This window comes from Pygocentrus nattereri, chromosome 8, assembly GCF_015220715.1.
Source record: "Pygocentrus nattereri isolate fPygNat1 chromosome 8, fPygNat1.pri, whole genome shotgun sequence".
Taxonomy (NCBI): Eukaryota; Metazoa; Chordata; class Actinopteri; order Characiformes; family Serrasalmidae; genus Pygocentrus; species Pygocentrus nattereri.
In genome coordinates, this window is record NC_051218.1 from 8,886,760 (window position 1) to 8,910,198 (window position 23,439).

A 23,439-nucleotide genomic window follows, 5' to 3' on the forward strand; every position below is an offset into this window, starting at 1 on the left:
TAGACTAATCCCCGCTCCCCTTCGTCCACAGGGCACTGACTGGTTCAAGAATGCCCCAACTGCAGACATGGCCATTTAAAACTTAATCAGGAATTACTCCCACAAAAGATTCATTGAGTCTTAAATCCAATAATAATATAAATCATGCAATCACATGGACCCACAGCATAATCATATTTAACATCGTGGGTGATCAAAAAATCAAAATGTCAGTACGATGCGTGAGGAAGCACTTGCTGTCTAAAAAGATCATGAGGGGCAAGACTAAAGTTTGCTAATCAAAATCAAGGCAAGGACCTGGACGTCTGGAGCAATGTGCTAAGGACAGGCGAGTCAAAGTTCGCTTGGCTATAGCACTGGAAACCATGTTAGGTGAAAACACAGCATTTGATCAAAAGAACCTCAAACCAACTATAAAGCATGGTGGTGGTTTGGGGCTGCTTTGCTGTCTCAGGGCCTGACCAGCTTGCAATCATATAATCAACTGTGACTTCTCTCTCAAACCAGAGAGCGCTTGAAGAGAACGTGAAGGCATCTGCAAAAGAAAAAAAAAACAGAAGCACAAAGCTGAAGAAGCAGACTTTATCCAACAGGATCCCAAACATAAAAGTAAACACCCCAATAAATGAACGGTTTGAAAGTAAGAAATGGATGATTGTGGATCTTGCAGGAATGTGCTGCTCTGTAATGTGTTTAGTGTTGTATGTCATTATATTCAGTATTGTGTGTGCCTGTACTGTGCATTTACAATATTCTTGTCTGTTCTTGTTTATCTCTACATCTGTCATGCCTGTCACTTGTCATATATAGGCTGAGTCTAATCTTGGCTTCAGCCCAGTGACATATGGGCTGCTAGGTGTCTGGTAACTTCACTTCTCTAGACATACGGCTGGTCCCCTGGTTAAGTTCTTAACCAGGATTCTTCAATCTAAATCCCGTTGGGATACTGTAGGGGGTTTCAAATGGGCCATACATGTAAGAAGTCCCACAAGCACTGCACCCCTGAAATAATGCTGCATGAAGTAATGGGCAACATTTCTCCCAGTAGATGCTGAAAACTAATAGATAACTGGTGCATGAAGTTGTTTTTGTCAAAAAAGGTAATACTACTTTCTAAAGCCAGGGCGGTATTGGTGAAAACTTTTTTTCCCAACAGTAAAACCCTACTGAAAAGATATCTCAATTATTTTTAAACGATTGCAAAACCATTTTCCATTATGTAACATTTATCTATACATATAGTTTAGCTGATGATCAAATACTGATATGCCCACATATTTAAAAAGCAGCCATCTGACACAGATGATTAAATTTCACTTATGGGACAGTCCAGGAAACAGTTTTTATGAAAGAATGAACTACAAGTGCGATTATTTGGAATCGTTTCCCCGGAAGCAAAGCTGCCCCAGCATTTTCAACACGCCTTCAACAGGTAAAATGATACGGGTTAACACGACAACAGCACGAGGCTCACATTTACACTTCTACAGGAAGTGGTTAATTACTTGTGGGATTGTATTACAGTGATTTAATAGAAGAAACATCCTAGCTTGAATAAGCTTACAAGACAAAACAGACATGAAAAAATATGGCTGGCTATGAAGTTACCACCACAAAAAGGCCCAAGACTCATTTACCAGAAAATGACTAGATTTTCAGTAGTTAGTGTGTCCACCTTTTGTGTTTATTACAACTTCCATCCTATTCTATTTTACACACTTTCAAAGTTCAGTCTTTGAAGTTGGTTGCATTTTCTGCTTTCCACGATTCAAACACACTGTTGTTGAGGTCTGGACTCTGGGGTGGTCAATCCACTGTTCGATTTACAGATTTTCTTCTTTTTGTCCGTTTCCTTTTCTCAGTGACGCTTTTTGACATACACATCCTTTCAGACCCATGGCGCTGGAGTTGTCTTCTCACAGTGGAAGGATGGACAGAAGTACCTATGGATTTTTTCCAGAAGCGTGGAGCCTGATTTTTTTCCTCTCACAAAAATGAATGTTATTAACCGATTATCGTATATCAAATCTCTGTACTAGCCTGGAAATTTATTTTAGCACAGAAGTACATCTGCTTGCAGCATCTAAGACTAAGAGAATTAGAATAATTAGAAAGCAGTACTGAGATAGATTATCATCCACTTTTGCACTTATCAGCCCATCTGTAATGCAAAATGATACATTACCAAAAGGACCTTTTCAAGCCTGTACAGTGATACCTTAATCAAGCAGAGTTGACATACAGCTCACCCTTCAAAACAGCCCAGACAGACAACTATTTTGGCTCTCTGCCACTTGAAAACACTAGACTGTCAGCTTTTTGGCTGTAGTGTGTATTAAAATTAACATAAACCTGCCATCACCCAACAGAATGAAGAGCAGGTGTGAGAAACTTACAAAGATTCTCACACACACACACACACACACACACACACACACACACACACACACACACACACACACACACACACACACACACACACACACACACACACACACTACATTACATTCCCTGTTCCAGGAAATCACTTTTTATTCACACTTGGACCAACCAACTTGTTCAAAGCAAGCGCCAAAAAAGTGACACCTTTAACAGGGCACTCTTGTTGTAAACTTTCTTTATTGGAAAACCACTCCCCACTACCACCTATGAGCCAAATGACACTCTGGTCTATATGTGAAAGGAAAAAAGGGGTTAAATACAATAAATCACTTGGATTTAAAACATTTATAGTGGTTTAGCTTACAGCACAGCAGTAGTTAAGTACAGCTATTGTTTCACGTCTGGGCAGGACATCCTTGAAGGAGGCACTGCATATGTTCGCTGATGAATAGCATACTTTCTCAGGGGTCATCCTGAGAGGAGGAAGGTTGAAATACGACTGGTAGCCCAGGTTTTATGGCTCTTAAGTGAGTTTGCAGTAGTTTAGCTGAATTAATGGGTCATATGCAAGGTTAAATTATCTAGGCCAGCGTTGCCCAGATTCAGCCCTGTGTGGTGGGAGTCCAGCACAGTTTGGCAATTTCCCTAGTAACGTACCAAGCCTGGTAATTTGTTAATGAGGAGAATCAGGTCTCTTTGAGCAAGAAAATCAACAAAGAATGTTGAAGTACAGTTGTCCAGGCCCATAGATGGGCTTCCCTGATCCAACACTTCTGGAGAAACAGTTCAGTTTATATGTAAAACGCAGTATGAATCAATTAACTTAATATTAATACCCACATGGACACAGCAGCAGCAGAACTGTAGGACGCTGCACAGCACAACAAATTCTGAAGTTCATCTACTTTGTGGGAGGCAACTGTAAGTCTACTGTTTTCACAGGGACAAAACTCTACCAGACTTGTGCTGCTTTGAGTAGCTTTATTTTCTGTAGTGTTTTAATGCAGCAAAAGGGAAAATAGTTCCATATGTGCTCCAGAATCACTCAGAAGAGAGAGTGCATTAGCGAATTAGCATGTGAAAATACACTGTAAAAGGTTTCAAGGATTTGCCGATTTGCCTCAGGTGGTGGTAAAAGAGGAATCCAAGTCAAATGACCTTCCTGCTGATACTGTGAGACAACTGCAGTCCTTCAGTAACGGATTGTCAGACATGAAAAGAACAGTGAAACACTAATAGAATGATGGTGGTGAATGATGAATTAGTAAACTAGTGGGTATGGAAGTTAAATTCTATCCTCTACTTAAGTGGGAGGTGTGCATTAACAGAACGTCAGCTCCACAGGAGTATCAAGTACAAGCTCATTAATGTGATCCCATTGCCTGTTCTGAAGCATACAGTACCTTATAAGATTAAAGAAAAAAACATTTCAGTGAATAATTCCAAGAAGAATGACTTGTTTCTTAGTGAATAACCAGGATTCCTGGGAGTCCACCATAACCCACAAAGTTTTTTAACATTTGCCACTGCAGAAGATCATGGTTTCTCCCTCAATGCCCGATTATGAGCGTCATGTTTGATCTTTGCAGTGACAACAAGCAACAGTCAGTGAAAAATTGAAAGCAAGCCCTGTGAAAATTAGGCCATGACACCCCAGTCAAAGGAAAATATGCTGAGGCATGACCGTGCTGTAAAATCACTGATCAAGAGGGGTGTCTCAGGAGCATGCAGGCGGCCATATGGTACAGCCCAGGGGCAGAACACATCGTGGGACAGAGGATCATCACAAAACAACTAACAAGAGCGGAGGCTGACCCTGATTAACGGTGAGATCAACATCCCGGATGATGTCAGGATGATTCAATTAAAACATTAACACCATGAGGTGTGGGGAGTCAAAGCTGGGGTGGGGGTGGTAAAAGTGAGACAAACAGCAGGCAAGGAAGCAAGGAAACGTGACGCCATTATGTGAGGGGAAATCAGCACAGTGAGAAAGGCCTCCTGAGTCGAGCCTGGCGGACCAAGCAAACACTCTGCCCCTGGCTGGGCCTAGGGCTCATACAGTCATTTCCTTTATTTGCCTGTGATTATGATTAATATGCTTTACATAATTAACAGTGGAAAGGTGAATAATGTCTTGCAAGTGTCTTAAAAACTCATCCAGTGATTGGAAAAAAAAAGGCATTGCCAAATAAAAAATTTGTTTAAAAAAAAACAAAAACAACATTCAATCAGTTATGCAGAATTTCTGCATCCATGATTCTTACTTATTAAAAATGTTTGTGCTTTTCATCTTTCACGCTGGGAGCACTCACATGATCTACCTCATTATCTATGAGGTTTCACTTAATGAAAGCCACAGGAACGTGGCCTTACCTCACATTGTTAGCAAAACAGATCACAACACACAAACAAACTGCTTTCGCCTCGGTCAGAGTCCTTAAACGCATGCATAACAAGTTCTTGTTTGGGGAAAAACTGCCAAGCCTTATCCCTGCACTTTAAATAGTTGTATAAAAGTAGTCCGGTGGTAGTAGATAAACAACGAGGTTAATCGCTGCTTAATATGCGCTCAATCTCCTCCAGTCTCTTCAAGGCCGCCTCCCTTTTCTTTTCTATGTCTTTAATCTCTTTTGTGGATTTGCTCTTAGTCCGCTTGTCACGCTGGCCAGCGTCTAGCCTCTTTGCCTGGCCGCTGCCCAGGCCGCCAGGGCTTTCAGCAGGGGAGGATTTCCGCAAATTCTTCTCGTTCCCAGCCCCTTCCCGTGTTCCTGCTTCGGCAGCAGCACGCCACTTTTCGTCCTCCTCCTCTCCTTTTCCATGACCATCCTGCTGCTGTTGATGCTGGTGATGCTGCTGCTGCTGCTGCTTTGCCGGGAGATCGGTGCCCTCTGCTGGCGCCAGTGGCTGGCTGGCAGTGCTCATGGCCGCCATTTTGCCACGGACAATGGCCAGGTGGCGGCGTATGTACTCCTCACTCGGAGCCATAGCCAGAGTCTCCTCCAGGCAGCGCTCAGCCCGTGGCAGGTCCCTCTCCTCAAAGTAGACTACACAGAGGTTGTGCTTGGCCTGAACATTGCTGGGATCTGTTCGGAGGATGCGCTGGAAGCAGGCTCGGGCGCCTTGAGTGTCCTTGCGGTGGTTCATGAGGATGTCGCCCTTCAGTATGAGGCCCTTGATGTGCTCTGGATGGTGCCGCAGGAGCTCGTCCAGCACAGGCAGGGCCTCCAGCTCACGCTGAGACTGAGAGAACAGTAGGGCCAGGTTAAAGAGGGCGCTCCGGAAACCTGGTTGCAACCGGATAGCCTGTCGCATCCAGCGCTCGGCAGCCTCATTCTCATTGGCGTCCATGGCTAGCATGCCCAGGTTGAAGTAGCCATTTGCATCGTCAGGTTCCTCCTTTATGTAGGTCAGGAAGCGGCGGTTGGCTTCAGGGCGGAACTTTGCCTCACCTGCAACAGAGGAGGATAATCAGAAGGGCTAAAATTCATAATTTATTCATGTGATAAACGTACATGCAACTAATTTCAGGATGTGAGCTGCATGAAACTTTTTGTCCAAAATCTGGAAATAAATAGTATACAATACACTTAAATAGAAATGAAAGGATTGGCTGGGTATGTATGTGTATCAGCTAATTCTCAGCCCAAATATGCGACAGGCAATCAGCTCAATCAGATACTTCTCAAACCTAGCCGATCCTGAGAGCTGATCAGTGACATAAATCATATGAGTCACATTTTATCTAAGGCATCTGAATGTAACTGCTGCACCACTGAACGTGGAACAGAAAAATTCCAGTAAGAATATGGCAAAAATAAACGGACTTAAGCTTTGAGTTGAAAAGCATGAAAAGAGATGAGGAGGTTGCTCCGTTTCTGCTTGAAAGGTGGGTAACAAACCTATTTCTGCTGTTTCACAAAACAAATAAGTCAATACTGTTTTGTCAAAACAATCCTGTTTGCTGATGCTTGTGATAGCAACTGGTTAGTTACACACCTTTGTTTGCCCTGGAAATGCACATCCATGAAATTGGGGGTGGAGCTTCTAAAGGAACACTGAACACTGAGGGGTGTATTTCTTCTGCTGTTGACTTCAAATATCAACAATCGTTCTGAATTGTTTACTGCACCTTTAAAGTTAAGGTTAGACTTTCATTGAATGTTCCATCCCTGCGACCCTGACGGAGAAGCGGCTTAGAAGATGGAAGGATGGATGGATGAATGTTCCATAAATGTTCCATTCTCTGCTTTGAGTAAAAATTTGTATAATAAGAAGAGATAATTAATAACCAAGCAGCTATGCAGACTATGATAACAGCAGGCTTGCAATACGGAACAAAACTTTTAAAACGGTAACTTTACAGGAGAAATAAAAAACCTACTTTACTTTTAATTTAAGTCAATAGAAACAGACATTTTTCCAAGTAATATTGGGGCGTTTCTTTTTGTCCATTCATCATGAAATTTTGACACAATGTAGGCAACAGGCATTTTCAAATTATGCAAAAAAACAAAAAATGGAGATAAGGTTTTGTTCCGACAGCAGTGAAATGCTGTTGCAAGCGGTCATGTTATGTCATGATAACATGACAAAAAGCAACTCAAGTTGCATGAAAATGTCACCATGTAAAGCCAGCTTCATGATGAATTAATATTTGAAAAACCAAGCTTTTATCTCAGTAATCCTTTTAGAGGCGACTACCTATTTTTCAAAAGCCCATCCCACACTTACTCTGCCACAGCAACTCAGGTCTGTAAACTAACATTGGGCAAATTTAAGCCCCAATTATTTACAGTGACAGATCATTCTAGGTCCTGCCCACAATACTGCAAACTGAATAAAGACAGAACAGTTCCCATCAAACTAACAAACCAGAAGACAACAGAGGTGCTGTTTTCACGTTATTTACATTACAGCAGCGTAGGTGTGTAAACACCAGGGCAAATGACAAACGCACAAAGACTAAAGACTCTTTAGAAACGTGAATCTATCCTGCTTTTCAGCTATTCAAAAAAAGGCATAATCTCTCAATGAGGCACTATTAATATTTCTATTACAAACGCTGCTTCAGAAGCATGCATCCCAAAGTATGAGAAAACATGCAGGTAGCACGTAAATAAAATGTGACTGAAGACTTGCTACTTTACCTTCATTCACCACCTAAGGTTCCCTCAGCATCACTATCTCTGACCTGGTATCTGAGATCTTACATTAATCCAAAACACACATTACTAGGAAATTGCATGTGAGGCAACATTTCTTGCTTATCTCATTCTTCTACTTTTTTCACTTTAAACTTGGTGAAGGAAACGATCTTTTGGAGGAGTTTAACATTGCACAGGCGTTTGATAAATTTCATTGAATAATCTCTCACGCACCAGACTCCTGCATGAGCAGAGCAGAGTTGAAAAGTGCAAGTTTGTGTCGTGGGTTCAAGTCCAGTGCGCGGTTGAAGTTCCTTAGAGCTTCGGAGGGCTCCTTCATCTCAATGTTGACAATAGCCAGGTTGTACCACAGGTCAGCATTGGTACGATCCAACTCTAACGCTCGCAAATAAGCATCCCGTGCCTCGTTGGGCTTATTCATCTTCAAAAGGAGCTCTCCTCTGCACAAAACACAGAGAAATAATAAATTCTCAAACAAACATTACAGCATGGAGTGTACAATGACGCATGACCCTTTCCGTGATCAATCACCTTCAGTGAACGGATGTGTTGACTTAGTAAAATAACTACAGTTTTGCATTTAAAATAAAGAAAAACCTGAAAAAAATCTGGCCTGGAACAAACAAATACGCTAAGAATAAAAGATATGGACAAAGACAAAAATGATTGATGATCTGAAAGATCCACTTCTAATGGCTGAATAATGTAATTATAAGGGATTTAACTAAGTTGACCTAGGATGTTAGAACAGGCTTTGTATAACCAATACGATACAAAGCCGTATATACTGCATGTACATGCCCACACATGGTCCTAAGCACTCGCTCAGAAACGTAAGGCAAGGAGACACTGATGAATGTCAAACTCGTGTTGAAATCATTTTCAAACATGATTTTTGAATGGAGTATGATTATACAAGACTTTGCTGCCATTTTACAGGTTCTTTAATGGGACAACTACCTGGCCCATACATCAATTACTAAAGCTTTACCAAGGCAACGTGTGTCTTCTATTGAGCAGAAAAGGTCATGCCATTGTGGTGCCAAAGCATTACTTTTATTACACATGTAGTTTTAAAATGTAATCACCTGGCTGCCTGTACGCATACATTAAAATACAAGCTAATTCCTGATCCACAGAGCATAGCCTGGTGTACTTGCCTGCTGATGTAGGCCTGTTTAAAGTCTGGCCTCATGCTGATAGCTTGTCTGTATAGTTGGTCGGCTTCCTCTAGACGAGAATCGTTGGCCCGGATTAAGTTGGCCAGGTTGATGTACACATTCAGGTGGTTGGGGGCTACTCTAGTAGCGTATTTCTTTCCTGGAATTATCTGGCATATTGGAAGGAGGAGGGGAAAAAAGGGGAAAAAACACTATTTAGAAAAGCATGGGCCACCATGGTTTATAGTCAAAATAAAACAGTAGGACAGATGGCAGATACTGTAAGTCCAGACACTGCATAAAACTGAATAATAACCTAAGCCAACTGGCCTGATTTCAGCCTGAGGCAGAGTTTTTGGCTATTAGACCATAAAATCCCACTATATTTTTTGTACCGTCATTATTTCTAATGAAGGGTATTCTTAGCCATCATGCTCTTTTCCTGCCCTCTCTACTCCTAAAGTTTACAGACTTCAGCCAGCAATTGTGATACTGCACTTAAGGCCATACCAGCTGACTAATACACTGCTCAAAAAAAATAAAGGGAACACGTAAACAGCACAATATAACTCCAAATAAATCAAACTGTCCACTTAGGAAGCAACACTGATTGACAATCAATTTCACAGCTGTTGTGCAAATGGAATAGACAACAGGTGGAAATTATTGGCAATTAGCAAGACACACTCAATAAAGGACAGGTTCTGCAGGTGGGGACCACAGACCACTTCTCAGTACCTTTCTGCTTTCTGGCTGACGTTTTGGTCACTTTTGAATGTTGGTGGTGCTTTCACACTCGTGGTAGCATGAGACGGATTCTACAACCCACACAAGTGGCTCAGGTAGTGCAGCTCATCCAGGATGGCACATCAATGCGAGCTGTGGCACAATACTGAGCCTCATTTTGACTTGTTTTAAGGACATTACATCAAAGTTGGATCAGCCTGTAGTGTGCTTTTCCACTTTAATTTTGTGTGTGACTCCAAATCCAGGCCTCCATTGGTTAATAAATTTGATTTCCATTCATTTTTGTGATTTTGTTGTCAGCACATTCAACTTTGTACAGAACAAAGTATTCAATGAGAATATTTCATTCATTCAGATCTAGGATGTGTTAATTGAGTGTTCCCTTTATTTTTTTGAGCAGTGTATATAACTTCCTAATGTACTTTCACCTGATCTCTTCTTTCATACTTATTTATCTGGCTTTGCCAAGTCATCGTAAAGCAGGATTTCTTACTTCAGCCACTGAGGGCAAAAGAAAAACCAGCATAGCTTATCAGTTGAATGCAGTGGCTCTCCTGGATCAAAGCTCGAGAGCACCGCCATAAAGTTTATACAGGGCCTAGTAAGAATAAACCCTATGATGAAACAGTGGCTGTATAATAGGGTTTCAAAAAGAGGCCAGTGACATTAATATTGGAAAACAAAGACATGCCTGCTGCTGGCATGAGAACTAATTAATAACAAATTTAGCACAGCCACAACACTGTTGTTGTTGTTATTGGGTCTAAATATGCCTCCCACTCCTGTAAGCCTTATTTCTGTGAGCTGCATTTCACAACCAAGGGAGTAATTCATTATTTATTCTGGCAGAAATTTTGTTGTCCATGCCAAAAGCTTCTCACCACTCACATCTACAAGCAACACCACTGATCATTAATGTTCAGAAAGAATATTTGTTTTTAACTTCTTTTTTTTTGCCTTTTATGTACTGTTCATCTTCTGATTAACCATTTAAGTTCAGATTTTAGCAGCATGGTTTAATTTGGTGCACTTAGGTCTAGTGAGAATCCAATGAAACATGACAAATAAGCTACAGCTTATGAATGACAGTTGTATCATTTCTTTGACTCATTTCCTAGGTGTATAACTGCTTTTAATCCAAGGTTGAGTACTTTCCATGAAGAGAACAGACTATGATGTAGCCATGAGGGCTGGTCATTCCCCATACCTGTGGCATAAGAGATTTTGCAACCACATACGCCTCTTCTGCCTCTTTGGATCGATTGAGGTTCTTGTATGTTCTTCCAACGTTCATGTGGGCTCCGATATCATCTAAAAAGATGGAGACTCATGAAAAGTTCATGTCATCGCAGAATAAACCAAAAAAAGACTACAGCACAGGTATCTTGTTGCAGATAGCAAGGTCTTATTCACTGTAAAAAAGGTTTTAACTTAAAGTTTGATATTTCATTTAAACGTGATCTGTTATTGTCTTGTCTATTACTGTAAAAAAGTAGCAAATGCCTGTAAAGCACTTAGAGCTGCCACCGATATGAAAAGTGTTCTTTAAATAAAGGTATTATTATTATTATATTAAATTACCTGGCTTAATTTTTTTTTAGCTCAGATAACTTCTAATAGTAAGGAAACTTGCCAATATTTTGTAATATATGTAATATTCGAATAAATTACTATTTAAATCTGAAGTCAGCTCTTTTTAAGTAAAAACAGTGAAGCATTTCTTGTTTTAAAGGGCAGTCATGCAAACAAGAGAAACGATGCACGCAATAGATGAATGGAACACCTAATGAAGACATACCAAGCATATCAAGACTTTCTTTTTAAATCTACTGAACTGACACATGCATTTGATTGCTTTCACATCTGATTGTCTGTTTCTTGTAGATTAACTCATGAGGAAACAAATGACCAGTGGGGAAAGTGGGTTTTTGTAGCTGTGTGATACAGATAGAACACCACAATTGTTTCAGTGAAAGGCAAATGTTATGAGAAGCAAACCGATGCATAAAGATAAGTGCAGGCCAGGATATCCTCATTCCAAAATGTATTTACATGGTTGATCTTAGGAAAACACTTGCGGGTGGCAAATGCTGTTAGCTCAAGTAACTAATAAAATACAAACATCTTTGTGTATGAAGTGGCTAACGTGTGTGTAGATTGGCAGTAACAAGGTTTATCTATGTTCTGAGGACTTAACTATCTGAGAATAAAAAACAGCCAATGCTTTTATAACATCCCATGGAATTCCAAATCAGCTACTTTTTGTTTAGCTTCCCTGCAATGTTGGATGCTATTCTCGGTCACATCACCGAAATAATGATTCTTAAAAAATCTACAATACCTAGCGCACTCCAAAAAAATCTCAAAAGCCTTGTTTTGTTTGAGATAAGTTTCCTGATAATTAATTTCCACTGCCAGGTTTTCATAAAGCAGCAAGAAAGAAAGTCAGCAAACATATGTATAACTGTTGTTGCCAAACCAAATACCACTTTACAACGCTTGGTTGCTGTAGACTGTGGAAACATACTAATTCTTTAACCATATATGATTATAAAAGCAAATCCAGCTGATGTGAACACATAAAAGGGGAGAGAAAGCTTTCTGATCATACCTGGTTGCACTCTTGTGGCCTGGAGGAAATAACGGAGAGCTCGCTCATAATTATGCTGGTTCTCCAGAGCATGGCCAACATTATTCCAAAGCTTGGCATTGTTCTTGTTCACCTGAAGAGAAGCCATTTTGACATGACAGCACATTGAAAAGCATCCTTAACGCAGCGATTTTTTTCTGAAAATCTTCAATCAGAAATTTGGCACTATCTATTACAAAGGTGCCTTTACAAATACTCAGGTCATACTTTTAATGCCGACGTGAAAAGCGTGTACTCCGACTCCCAGTCCCAGGTCCTGTTGAATGTTTTCACAGCATGTGTCATTAGAAGAACCCCCATAAAGAACCATGAGATCTTCTTCAGGCCCCTATAAAAACACAAATGTCAAATGACTATATGGTGTTAAGGTATAATATTTTGGTGGCCTTTTATGAACACATGTACAGTAAAATAACATTATATATATATATATATATATATATATATATATATATATATATATATATATATATATATATATATATATATATATATATATATTAAATATCTTAAAAATAAACAAATATTAGGGACATTTGACTAAATCCGGTCCTTTTCACATAAGCAGAGCAAACATGAAAAGACAGCATTAGACTGAGCTTAATATAGATCCCTTTCAACTTTGGTGTTGCCGAATTATTTAAAGAGTTCCTTGGATGGCAAAGAAAACAAAGCCTTGCCTTTTACTTGAAGCCCAGACAACCAAATGATCTTATTTTGGACACGAGAAGAACTGATTAATCAGAAAAGACAGTTTTGCTTGGAAATGTTGAAGGCAAAAGAGGAAGAGGACAACCAGCAACAAGACGGACAGACACAATCAGAGGAATCTCACAAGGCCCATCAAACAAACTTTTCATGCGCACCATGCACAAAGTGGTGTCAAAGAGTTAAGTGTTAGGAATACATAAGGACCAACAGACGCCCCTCTGCATTAGGGAGATTACCATCTTAATGTCAAGGTCTTGAATCCATGGGCCACCAGCACACAGAAGCCCATGCTAGGCACGTAAAGCACGCGTTCAGCCACCACGAAGCCCACGGGGAAGAACAGGTTGGATGCAGGGATGAATGGGAGGACATTCAGAGAGAGAGCCTGAAGAAGAGACACAAAGAACAAAAAAAATAAAATAAAAAAAATACACTAGCCATTAGCGATTACTTCCAGCATAGTTGTGCCATTGACTTTCAGTTCTCATGTGTCTTATCCTGTGTGAAAATTAAACAGAACATGGTCTGGCATGAAATACATTTCAAGGTCCTCAGTAGCCAGTAGAACTGTCTCAGGTCCAGTCGATCACTATGGAAAATGGCAGCTATGAGACACATGGGAAACCGGAACTGGCTAATTTCATGAGAAAATTTATAAAGAGTTCCTAGTGTTTTTTGAACTACATTTAAACTGCCTCCACAAAAGAAGCGTAGGAACACTTTTTTATGGGTAATTTGCTTAACAGCACAGAGTAACTGAGCTCAATCTCTAACTAATATATTAGTTATATTAGCAATTAATATAAAACACGTTACTGTACCAGAGTGAAAACTGCATCACATACTGTACCTTCCTCAACACATAAGCGGCCAGCAGAAGAGGGGCCTCTACAGACTTATGACAGGAAGTGGAAACACCAATCGCTCTTAAATCAAATCAGGGCTTAGCCAAAGTAGCCCTCTCAAGTGTAATGGGCCACATAAAGCGCTAGTCGTGCACAGCAGTGTACTAAAATGCTCTTATTGTTCAGGTTCAGACAGACTTGTGCCATTTTCCATGCTAATCACTCCTAAATTTGGTCAGTTTTGCACAGCTTTGTCTGAAACCAGAAGCATGAGAACAATTAATCTCAGGATAAACCCAAACAAATCAGATGGCCTTAAACAGGAGGACGAAAACCTCTACGCAACTAAATGGCTAAGGTCAAATGCTTTCTCAGGTGAATATCTGTTGGCAAATATACTTGTGATCCATTTAATTGAAAACAACATTACTGCAGTTCTCTTCAAACACAATGTTTTTCAGGACCTGCACATAAATATAGCCATCTTTCACAATCGAAGTTGGGCCACTAGACGTAATACTAGGATTACGGCTTTCACTGATCGAAAGCAGCCTTTGACGATGTGATGAATCTCTGGTTTCTGCACTGCCGAATGCCACAAGGGCTCAAGTTATCCACCCACAGTTCTCACTTGACTTTGAAAAATGGCCTGTTAGGTTATGTGCGGTCACAGCAAACCTCACCTTTTACAAACAACGCAAACATTCTCTTCACAAAATTTATGTTTTACAGAAAACAACCACAGTGTATGGAATTTTTATGGATGCACTTGCAAAAGATTAGTTATTCATCTCAGTTTATGCTGCCCTAAAAGCAAATTGTAAAATTGGTTTTGGCAGCAGCTTCAGAGGACGTCAAAATTCAAAATGTCAGGCTCTGCGTGTTCAGGGTGGATTTAACAGAGGCGAAAAAACACGACTTTACGTACGAAAGAGGACGATTTAATCTTCCTCCCAATTGTCCTTTGTCCGATAGGCCAAAGTCAACCACGATGAAAGATGTAACTGCACTGGTAAAAGATAAAACGTCTGCCTTTAAGAGTAAATCTCAAGCTGCTTGCTCTGTTGTTGGCACAACAAGAGACACGCTCTGTGAACTTAACCAAACACTTAGAACTATATAATGTTTCCTGTTTGTGCAGAATGAGTGGACGATCCTCACGCAGGCACTCACTATAACAACTAAGATGGGCCAAAACAAATAGATCAATATCCTTATGCAACCTGTTCAGCGCACATTAACAGCCAAGGCTGAACTTCTGTGCCTTGTCCACTGATGATTTGTGGTCTCACAGTCTCAGAGGACAGTTTGTGCCAGTAGAGCAATGAAGTTCACCAAACTCTACAGACACCACAAGGGACGCAGATTGAGATTTCTCTCTAACGCTGTCACACGATAAATGAAGAGAAAGCTGAACTCTTGCCTTATTTTCACCCGAACACACGGTTGACATGGGAGATTTGGAATCAGTGACATCCTGAACTTTCGCAAACGTGGAAGTTGTCAAAGGCCAAACATATGTGGCCAGGAATGCTGGGAGAGCCAGACACTGGGAAGATAAAATCTTTTATGACAAAAAGGGGGACGAAGAGGGAAAACGACTAAGGTCCTTCATGGTTGTATGCAGGGCAGAAAATGCGCTTGCTCAAACAACACACCTTAAAAATGTGAAACAGCCGCAAAACTGATTCAGGTTTTTAAAACTTACTCAGCCAAAGCCATTAACATTTATGTCGGAAAAGCTAAGAAAGCAAGTCTATAGCCCTTATGCAGCTAATAATGTTTACAGTACAGTCACATGTGCAATTAGTCAAATTAAAAAAGAAAAAACAAGAAAAAAAACTAAAATGTTGCAAGGTGTTATACATTCCAGTAATGCCACTCTAATAGACTGCAAAAACCCAACCTGGAAACAAAAGAGTTCATACACCTGCATGCACTCTGGGAATGCTATTCCGTGTTCACATTCCGGAAACTTGTTAAGGACAAGTGGCTATAGCTAGTTTTTTCCGTAACATCTTAACTATGCCTGCTGGGGGGACAGCCCCACACCATGTAATTCACTGAACTTCCTCTTAAAGTTTGGAATATTACTAACAGCTGCCAAAAGAATATCACCCACTGCTTTATGTAGCAACAGAATCATTAAAGAACTTCTTTAGTTAGAGCTCATTAAGACAAATATAGCTATAAGATGACACTAGATGAGTAGCTGCTTCTATTTTGCTGCTTTGTCTGGAACTTTGACTAAATGTGTCCATCACCATCATCATCAATCGCTTAGTCAGATAGGGTTGCGGTAGCAGTTGGGAGACCAGAGAATTCCAGACGACCAAAAGCTCTCCCAGGCCAATTTATAATAGAAGTTGTATAACCCCTCCAGCAGGTCCAAAGATGACCCTGGCGATCCTTGTCCCAGAAGGACAACACTGGGAGATGTTCACCTCAACTGGCTCCTCTGAATGTAGAGAAGTAGCGTCTCTACTCCGAGCTCCTCCTGGACAACCGAGCTCCTCACCCTGTCAAGTAGAGTGTAGCCTGCCACCCTGTGAAGAAAGCTCATTTCCACTGCTTGCATTCACGATCTCTTTCTTTTGGTCATTACCCACAGCTCACGACCAGCTCAGGTGAGGGTCAGGATGTAGACCGACCGGTAAACAGAGAGCTTTGTCTTATGGCTCAGCTCCCTTTTCACCCCTGCAGTCCAGCACAGTGACCGCATGACTGCTGCTGCCTATATCAGCCTGTGATCGATCTCACAAACCCTCTTCCCATCGCTCATGAACAAGACACCAAGTTACTTAAACTCCTCCACCAATGTGTGCTGTTTCTTGTAATTTCAAATGTTTGTGAATGTGTTATTTTTGCTTTAATTAATTTCTGAAATTGAGTGTCATGGTTTTGTAACCAAAAACAAAAAAATAAAACGTGTATGACCCAGCATCTTCGTGTAAAACAACGACAACAGGTTCAGACATTCTGACTGCTGCATTCATACACAGCTGTAGTTCTTTACGGAACTAATCTGGGTTTTCAAACTGTTTGAATACAAACACAAAACAAAACTCCCAGCCTTACCATGACAACGGTTTTGGCAGAGCTGTGGCCGTGACGAAGGCTATGATAGGCCAGGAGGCCGAGCAGCATGTAGAAGGCCAGAGTGGCCAGGTTCCGTGGGTCCAGCACAGATTCTATCAGCGGAATGGTGCCCATGGTCCAGTCACAGCACAGCTCAGATGGGTTTAACAGGAGCCAGCCATTCACAGGGAGCAGGTAGTTGAAGGTGAGCTGCCTGGCAGGTGTGGAACTGACAGCGGCTGGGTTATCAAACCTGGATGAAACAGAACAGCTCGGATAAGCTCCTCTTTCTTAGTGTAGTGGTGATCATATTTAGCATAGTTCTATATTGAATGGGCTTTCTGGTGCTCTGGTCCTGAGGGTGCACTTGGGTTGGATGCCAAAAAGCTGCAATTGTAGGCTAGCAGCCCTAGCCTTATACGCTGCTGCCTTAAAGCTACAAGTTACTTTGGACTCAGTTCAAGGCTACCTTAAACGGAGTCACAGAGTCCAGGCATGTGTTTTGCTGCTTCAGTACAAGCACTGGAGGTCAGACTAGCTTTAAACAAGAGGCCTCGCAGGTTACAGTGAGGACAAAAGCTATCTGAAGTGTGCATGAACATGAAGTAAAGTAGGCAAACAATACTATACACATTTAACCAATCCAGTGATTGTTTTTAAATCTGAGAACAAAGTTCTAATCAGTACAGAATCAAGGACCAGAGAGTAATCTGATTTTGAATGCATGCTCTGAAAACAAAGTATTGGGTAAATAGTGTAGGCTAATCCTGGAATGGACTGGTGTGAGTTACTCAGAGTTAATGTGGGTGGGCGAGTGTGGAGCAAGAGCCACCAGAGACTAGAACAGCTGGATTAACTTCAAAACAAAATAAACATGAACGACACATGATCAAGGAAGCAAGAAGTGAGGCGCTGGTACCCCAAAATCCCAAACTACCCCTTAAGCATTTAAGGGCAATTTGAGAGAATGTGTAAACTCTTTTTTTTAAATGGCAAAAACGTGCACAGCCTGTGTACATGCATGTGCTATACTCCTAAAAGGGATCACGTACCACACTCATGCAGTCTATTTGAGCAGCTTTAAGAACATGAATCAATTTTAGTCAAGGTTCAACAGTCCCTCTATTTGAAAGAGATACATATTGAAGTTTATCATCTGCATTCTACAGCAGGGCTCTTTTTCCAAAGTATTAGGTAAGGAAAAAAAAAAAAAAAAAAAAAAAAAAAAAAAAAAAAAAAAAAAAAAAAAACATAGCCCAAAGTACTAAGAATTTGACTGGTAAAAAAGAAAACTACAAAAAAAACCCACTACAAATACCATCCTTTATTGGAGCAATTCGGCTGTGTTTTGGCTAGGCAACTTCTGCTATATCACAATATTCCGTAATACAACCTTGGGACAAAATAAACTGGAAAGCATGTATTATCCAATTTATTATGTCTCCAGAGGTTTGAGTGATAAGAGTCCTTCTGTCACACACTTGGAGACAGTCTGTGGATTATGTCTGAGGGATTAGAGATCACATCCCTGACAAATCTCAAGGATTTCTCTTTACTGATCCCAATCAACATCAATGGTGTGTGATCACAGAACAAAAGTATGGCTGAGGATATAGGATTTGCGTTTTGCTCCCGGCTTTAGGATGTGGCCAGTATCTCCAGACGACTGTTTAGCAGATGGCTGTGAGGAATGGGATGAGGAAAAACATCTGAACCAATGCTGGTGCTCCTTTCAAGTGCCACTGCTTAGGGTAACAGACAGACAGACTGATTTGCTCATCTCCCAGGATCAGTTTCAGTAAAGGAGATAGGTACTGATGTCAAAGATCATATTTCATAAGGAATTACGCATGACTTCAAGTACTATGATAACAAATATGAAAAGCATCTGTGCACTGGTCATTTATCCACACAGACCATGCTTTGGTTTTGGAAACAATTGCTCTGAAATTCATAACTACAGGTTTAACAGGTTAGAAACAGTACTGAAAAACGTAAAAATAAACATTCAAGATGCTTATGGACAGTTAAAACTATCACCAATACACAGCTTTTGCCGTCTATATTGTTTATAGAACACTGTCAACTTATGGATCACCGTTTTGCACAAGGACATTCTATATTTCAATCTTTAGTTTTGTTCAAACATTAAAAGTGGACATTCACAGCTCACCTGGTGAAGACAGGCAACTGGGACTGGATGACCTGTACTCGGACAATGACCAAAAGCAGCGTGCTGATGACCAGCACCACCAACTTCAGCAGGGTCTGCAACACAGTGTAGGGGAAGCCATCCTTTCCTCGTACCACCTGCACCACTGTGTCGATCAGCATGGGCAGCGTGAACTGTATTCAGGCAGACAGACAGTTTATATACAGTCAGGATCTTACCCTCAAACTCCCGTGAAGATGCCAGTGTCTACAATGAGCTGGTTTTATGATCATCTGAGTTGGGTTTTATACTCATTACCAAAAGATGATCATATTTCATAGAGAGATTTGGAAAAATAATTTAAGATTCTTGAACAAGCAGCAACGGGTCTCTCTAATGCTCAAGGTTATTACTGCTCACAGCACAACTAGGCTACACTGGCATATTTACATTCAAACACGCATTGCTTCTGTGTTTGGCACTTAGTTGGCTGAGCTAGTGAAATCTTGCATTTCACTTCATTATAGTCTCATCACTTTGGACCTAAAAGCCAATGAGAATGACACTGGAGAACAGTATAGTTTTCAGACTGTGGTTGTATCAATATGGGTAAATTTACTTTTACAAAGCGTGCGTGTGTGAGTGAAACAGATACTTGGAGCATGACATTTTACAGCACCCAGCGCATACATGTGCTCTAACAATTGGAGTTTAGTCCTTTATTTGTTGCACTGGAGAGAAAAAAAAAATGTTCGGCCCAGTTCAGTTTCATCCTTTCTGTGCACTGCATATCCTCTGATGTACTTAAAGCGCACAGCCTGACATGACTGTCTTTAAAGCGTGGATGAGTGCTGTTATTTAAGTTCTCATTTTGGTTTCATTTTTACAGCTCAGTTAACGGTTGTAGTGAGTTATTCGTTTGCGGCTGCTTGTGTTTGTAGAGCTGCTTTGTGTAATAACTAAACAGATGACATTACTGTGCAGTATGTGATCTTTTTGGGGGCAGTCGTGGGCTGGAGGTTAGGGATCCAGCCTTGTGACCGGAAGGTCGCCAGTTCAATCCCCAGAGCCGACAGCACATGACTGAGGTGTCCTTGAGCAAGACACCAAACCCCCAACTGCTCCCTGGGCGCTGCGGATTGGGCTGCCCACCGCTCCGGGCAAGTGTGCTCACTGCCCCCTAGAGTGTGTGTGCTCACTAGAGTGTATGTGGTGTTTCACTTCACAGATGGGTTAAATGCGGAGGTGAAGTTTCCCCGGTGTGGGACTAATAAGGGTCTCTTAATCTTTAAGATGTGTTGGTAAACATTTTTTTTTGTACGCTGTGAATTTTATAGCCACAGACTCTTTTGCACGTGCATATTTGACAAAATACTACTTCCTCTAGACTGCCACCTTTGTGATTAAACGTTCACTCCTCTGCCTTCCTGCGCTCTTACCTGCACCTCAAGAGCTCATCATTCACATAGTCCTCATTCTTTTTTATACTGTACTTATCTTAAACATTTTAGGTAAACATTACAACAAAAAAGGTCACCATCACCAGTCTACCCAACCGTATTTAACTATTCATTATTACTGTTACATTATTTTGGAACAAATTCAAAATACATATCTGGCATTATTGTACTCGCATCGTATTGGATTGTGACTTTGTATTGGCTTGTTTTGTGACCTGTATCATGAAGTTGCTGACAATACCCAGCCCTTTCAGACTGCAGCAGAAGGAGCGCAGCATTTGACCAGATTCAAGTGAACGTATTGTGCCAATTCCCACCAGGAATTAACATAAGTTTTGGTGGGTCCCATCTAAAGTGTGTCCACTTTACACTGAGTACAGGTGTGAACAGGGGCCAATTTGCATTGTGATCCAACAACTCAAATCACATTCAGAAGTGGTCAGGAAGGCATATGACCACAACCGCATCATTGCAGCAGCATGTTTTCTTTCTTCTCTCACATTAGTTTTACATTGCCTATATATTTACACAAACAAGGACTTGCAATCTCACAGCACATACAGCAAGAGTCCGATGTCGCAAATTTGTGCAACGCACTTCCTCCATTCAGGAAAGTGGATCATAAGTGGTCACTGGAGATGAATTTGAAGCATTTTTTTTAAAGGGAGAGCGAGAGAGAGAGAGCGAGCGCGAGAGAGATAAAAAAAAAAAAAGACTCTGTTAGACCAGTTAAACCTGCCTGTTTCGTAATTGTTTCACTTCCATTACAACTGATGCACAATCAACAGTCGGGTTGATGCAACCCACTTTTATAACATAACAGGGCTGAATTGAGACCATTAACAGTGCCATTAACAGTGGAGTAAACATGGCACTTGCAAGGCAAAGGCCTCAGCGTCTGAAGGACCTGCAATGCCCTGCAGCTGCCTACTCTCACTCCCCTCAGTAGCCAATTCACATAAGAGGATTAAGAGTCCATTATGTAAAATGCAGTCTAATTACATAATTGAAAGGGCACGATGGGCTGCCAAAAGAGCACAAGGACCCAGTGTAGAGACAAACTCTAATGCACCACAATGAAAAGCTTCAACGAGCACTTTGGTTTTTCAGAGTGTGTGCGTGCACTGTCAAATGGCTTTACGCATCCAATTAGTGATGGTAATGAGGAATAGCCTAAATGCTAAGGCACCATTAGAGGGCACAAAGACAACATTAGCAATAACAATTAACAGATTTCAGTAGGGGTGGGAATCTCTAGGCACCTCAAGATTCAATTATGATTCAGAGGACTGTGATGCAATTTTAAAAAATCGATAATCGATGCATCTTTTTTTTCTATACAGGATTTCTATTTTCTCACTACGTCAGGACTTGGTACTTTCAAAGTAAAGTATTTGTAATGATCCATAATGAATTTACTTCCAATATCTTCTATTAATAAATCAAATGGAAGCGATGTGGCAAGGGAATTGGAAGGCTCTTATGCACTGCTATTGCTTGGAGCACATTAGACATTCACTCATTCATTCATTCATTCATTAGACGCTGCTGCCACTCATCTGCGATAAAATGAGCTATTAAAGTGAAAGGTGAAATAAGATCCAGTGGCAACAGATGTTACAGCACACGTTACAGACGTCCTGCCCAGTTTAAGTGATTTTATAACTTCGGTTTGGTCCTTGTGGTAGAGAGTGGGGGGGGAAATCGTTGTGTGAGTTAATTATCTTCAAAATTCAAACAAGAAACTGGAGAATGAGAAACGACTTCAGCCACCTAAAAAGCACTTCCACACTTTTCCGTTCCGTCAACATTAAGTTATAAATTAAATATTTAGAAAACCGATTTTTGACATTTGTGAATCAATTCAGAATCATTCAGGTCCGCATCATGATGCATCTAAGAATCGATATTTTCCCGCACCCCTAGATTTTAGCATCTAATAAAGAAGTGTGACTGTTCAGTCTCTTCAGTGCTACAATCTAAGGATAAGTGATTTATGACATCGGGTTATTTTCTTTTGCAACAACCATGGCAGCAAGTGATGATTGACGGTACCCTGAGGATAACTGAGCAAATGTGACATTCTGCAGAACTTTTGCTCTACATCACAAACTGCCCTACTAGACTTAATGTTTTAAAGTAATCTGCGCAGGTTTAACGATCAAGATATAAAATTGCATTGTTCATTAATAACCGAATTACACCTTTACATAATGTTGCTTTAACTATATCCATTCATCAAGGTTTCAAAGAACTATCAGTTTAGACGCTTGAAAGACTTTACAACGCTAATTAACAAGCCTAATTATTTGACTAGGCGCAGCACGAGGGAATGGTCTTACCCCTTGGGCGACGAACACTTCATACACGCAGCATATCCCAATTACAGTGATGCCCTGCTCCTTGCAGAGTGTGGCAACAGCTACAAGAAACACGGTCAAAACGATGGGTGTCCACACTGAAAGAAACACAAGTGTTGTTGGTTAGATTTTAACTAAACAGAATGCTGTTATTGTTTATCTTGCAAAGCAGGAGACATGAGACACTTATAAATGCATGAGTACATACACTTGTATGAGCCCGATACCGTGTTCATTTACTTGTACTCACAAAATGGCAACATCCGTTACCATCTGATGCCATGTGATGTAAGCTTAGTGTATGCTGCCACACTAAAGAATGAACAACTTAACCTGGCACTAAGCAAGAGTCTCCACACACTAAGAAGTGTTGCTAATGCTGTAGCAGTCGGACATAAACTTTGTTGGTCACTTTAAACTTCCTGCCTTGGTATATTTATGTCAGGCATACACTGCAACTTTAGCTCATCTTGAAACACACAAACAAAAAAAAAAAAAAGATTACAACCACTTCCCCAGTATGGGTGGACACACGTCAGCTAGGAATACAGAGGTGAAAAAGTCGACATTCACAGAACCAAAGGCATGCCAACTTTACTCTGTTTGACTGAATAGAACTGCGATGTGTAGATATTAATATGGTGATTGTAAAGTAGGCTGTCCAGCAGATTTTCCAGCGTGTCTGCTCGACTTCTCAGATGCGTTTTCTGTGCTATAGAGACTGAT

The 23,439-nt window shown here is 40.8% G+C and overlaps 1 protein-coding gene across 2 annotated transcripts in view; it reads right to left on the reverse strand.

Annotated features, from left to right (window-relative positions):
* Window positions 1–2,600: 2,600 nt before the first annotated feature.
* Window positions 2,601–23,439, reverse strand: part of tmtc3 (transmembrane O-mannosyltransferase targeting cadherins 3) — a 37,817-nt gene continuing 16,978 nt past the window's right edge. For both annotated transcript variants that reach the window (XM_017717698.2, XM_017717699.1), the window contains exons 5-14: window positions 22,696–22,811; window positions 18,915–19,087; window positions 16,742–16,994; window positions 13,055–13,203; window positions 12,315–12,435; window positions 12,069–12,180; window positions 10,665–10,768; window positions 8,711–8,880; window positions 7,764–7,990; window positions 2,601–5,834 (exon numbers count right to left, since the gene is read on the reverse strand). In XM_017717698.2, the coding sequence (XP_017573187.1) occupies window positions 4,933–5,834; window positions 7,764–7,990; window positions 8,711–8,880; window positions 10,665–10,768; window positions 12,069–12,180; window positions 12,315–12,435; window positions 13,055–13,203; window positions 16,742–16,994; window positions 18,915–19,087; window positions 22,696–22,811 (2,327 nt within the window). In that variant the 3' untranslated portion in view covers window positions 2,601–4,932. The remainder of the gene's footprint in view (window positions 5,835–7,763; window positions 7,991–8,710; window positions 8,881–10,664; window positions 10,769–12,068; window positions 12,181–12,314; window positions 12,436–13,054; window positions 13,204–16,741; window positions 16,995–18,914; window positions 19,088–22,695; window positions 22,812–23,439) is intronic.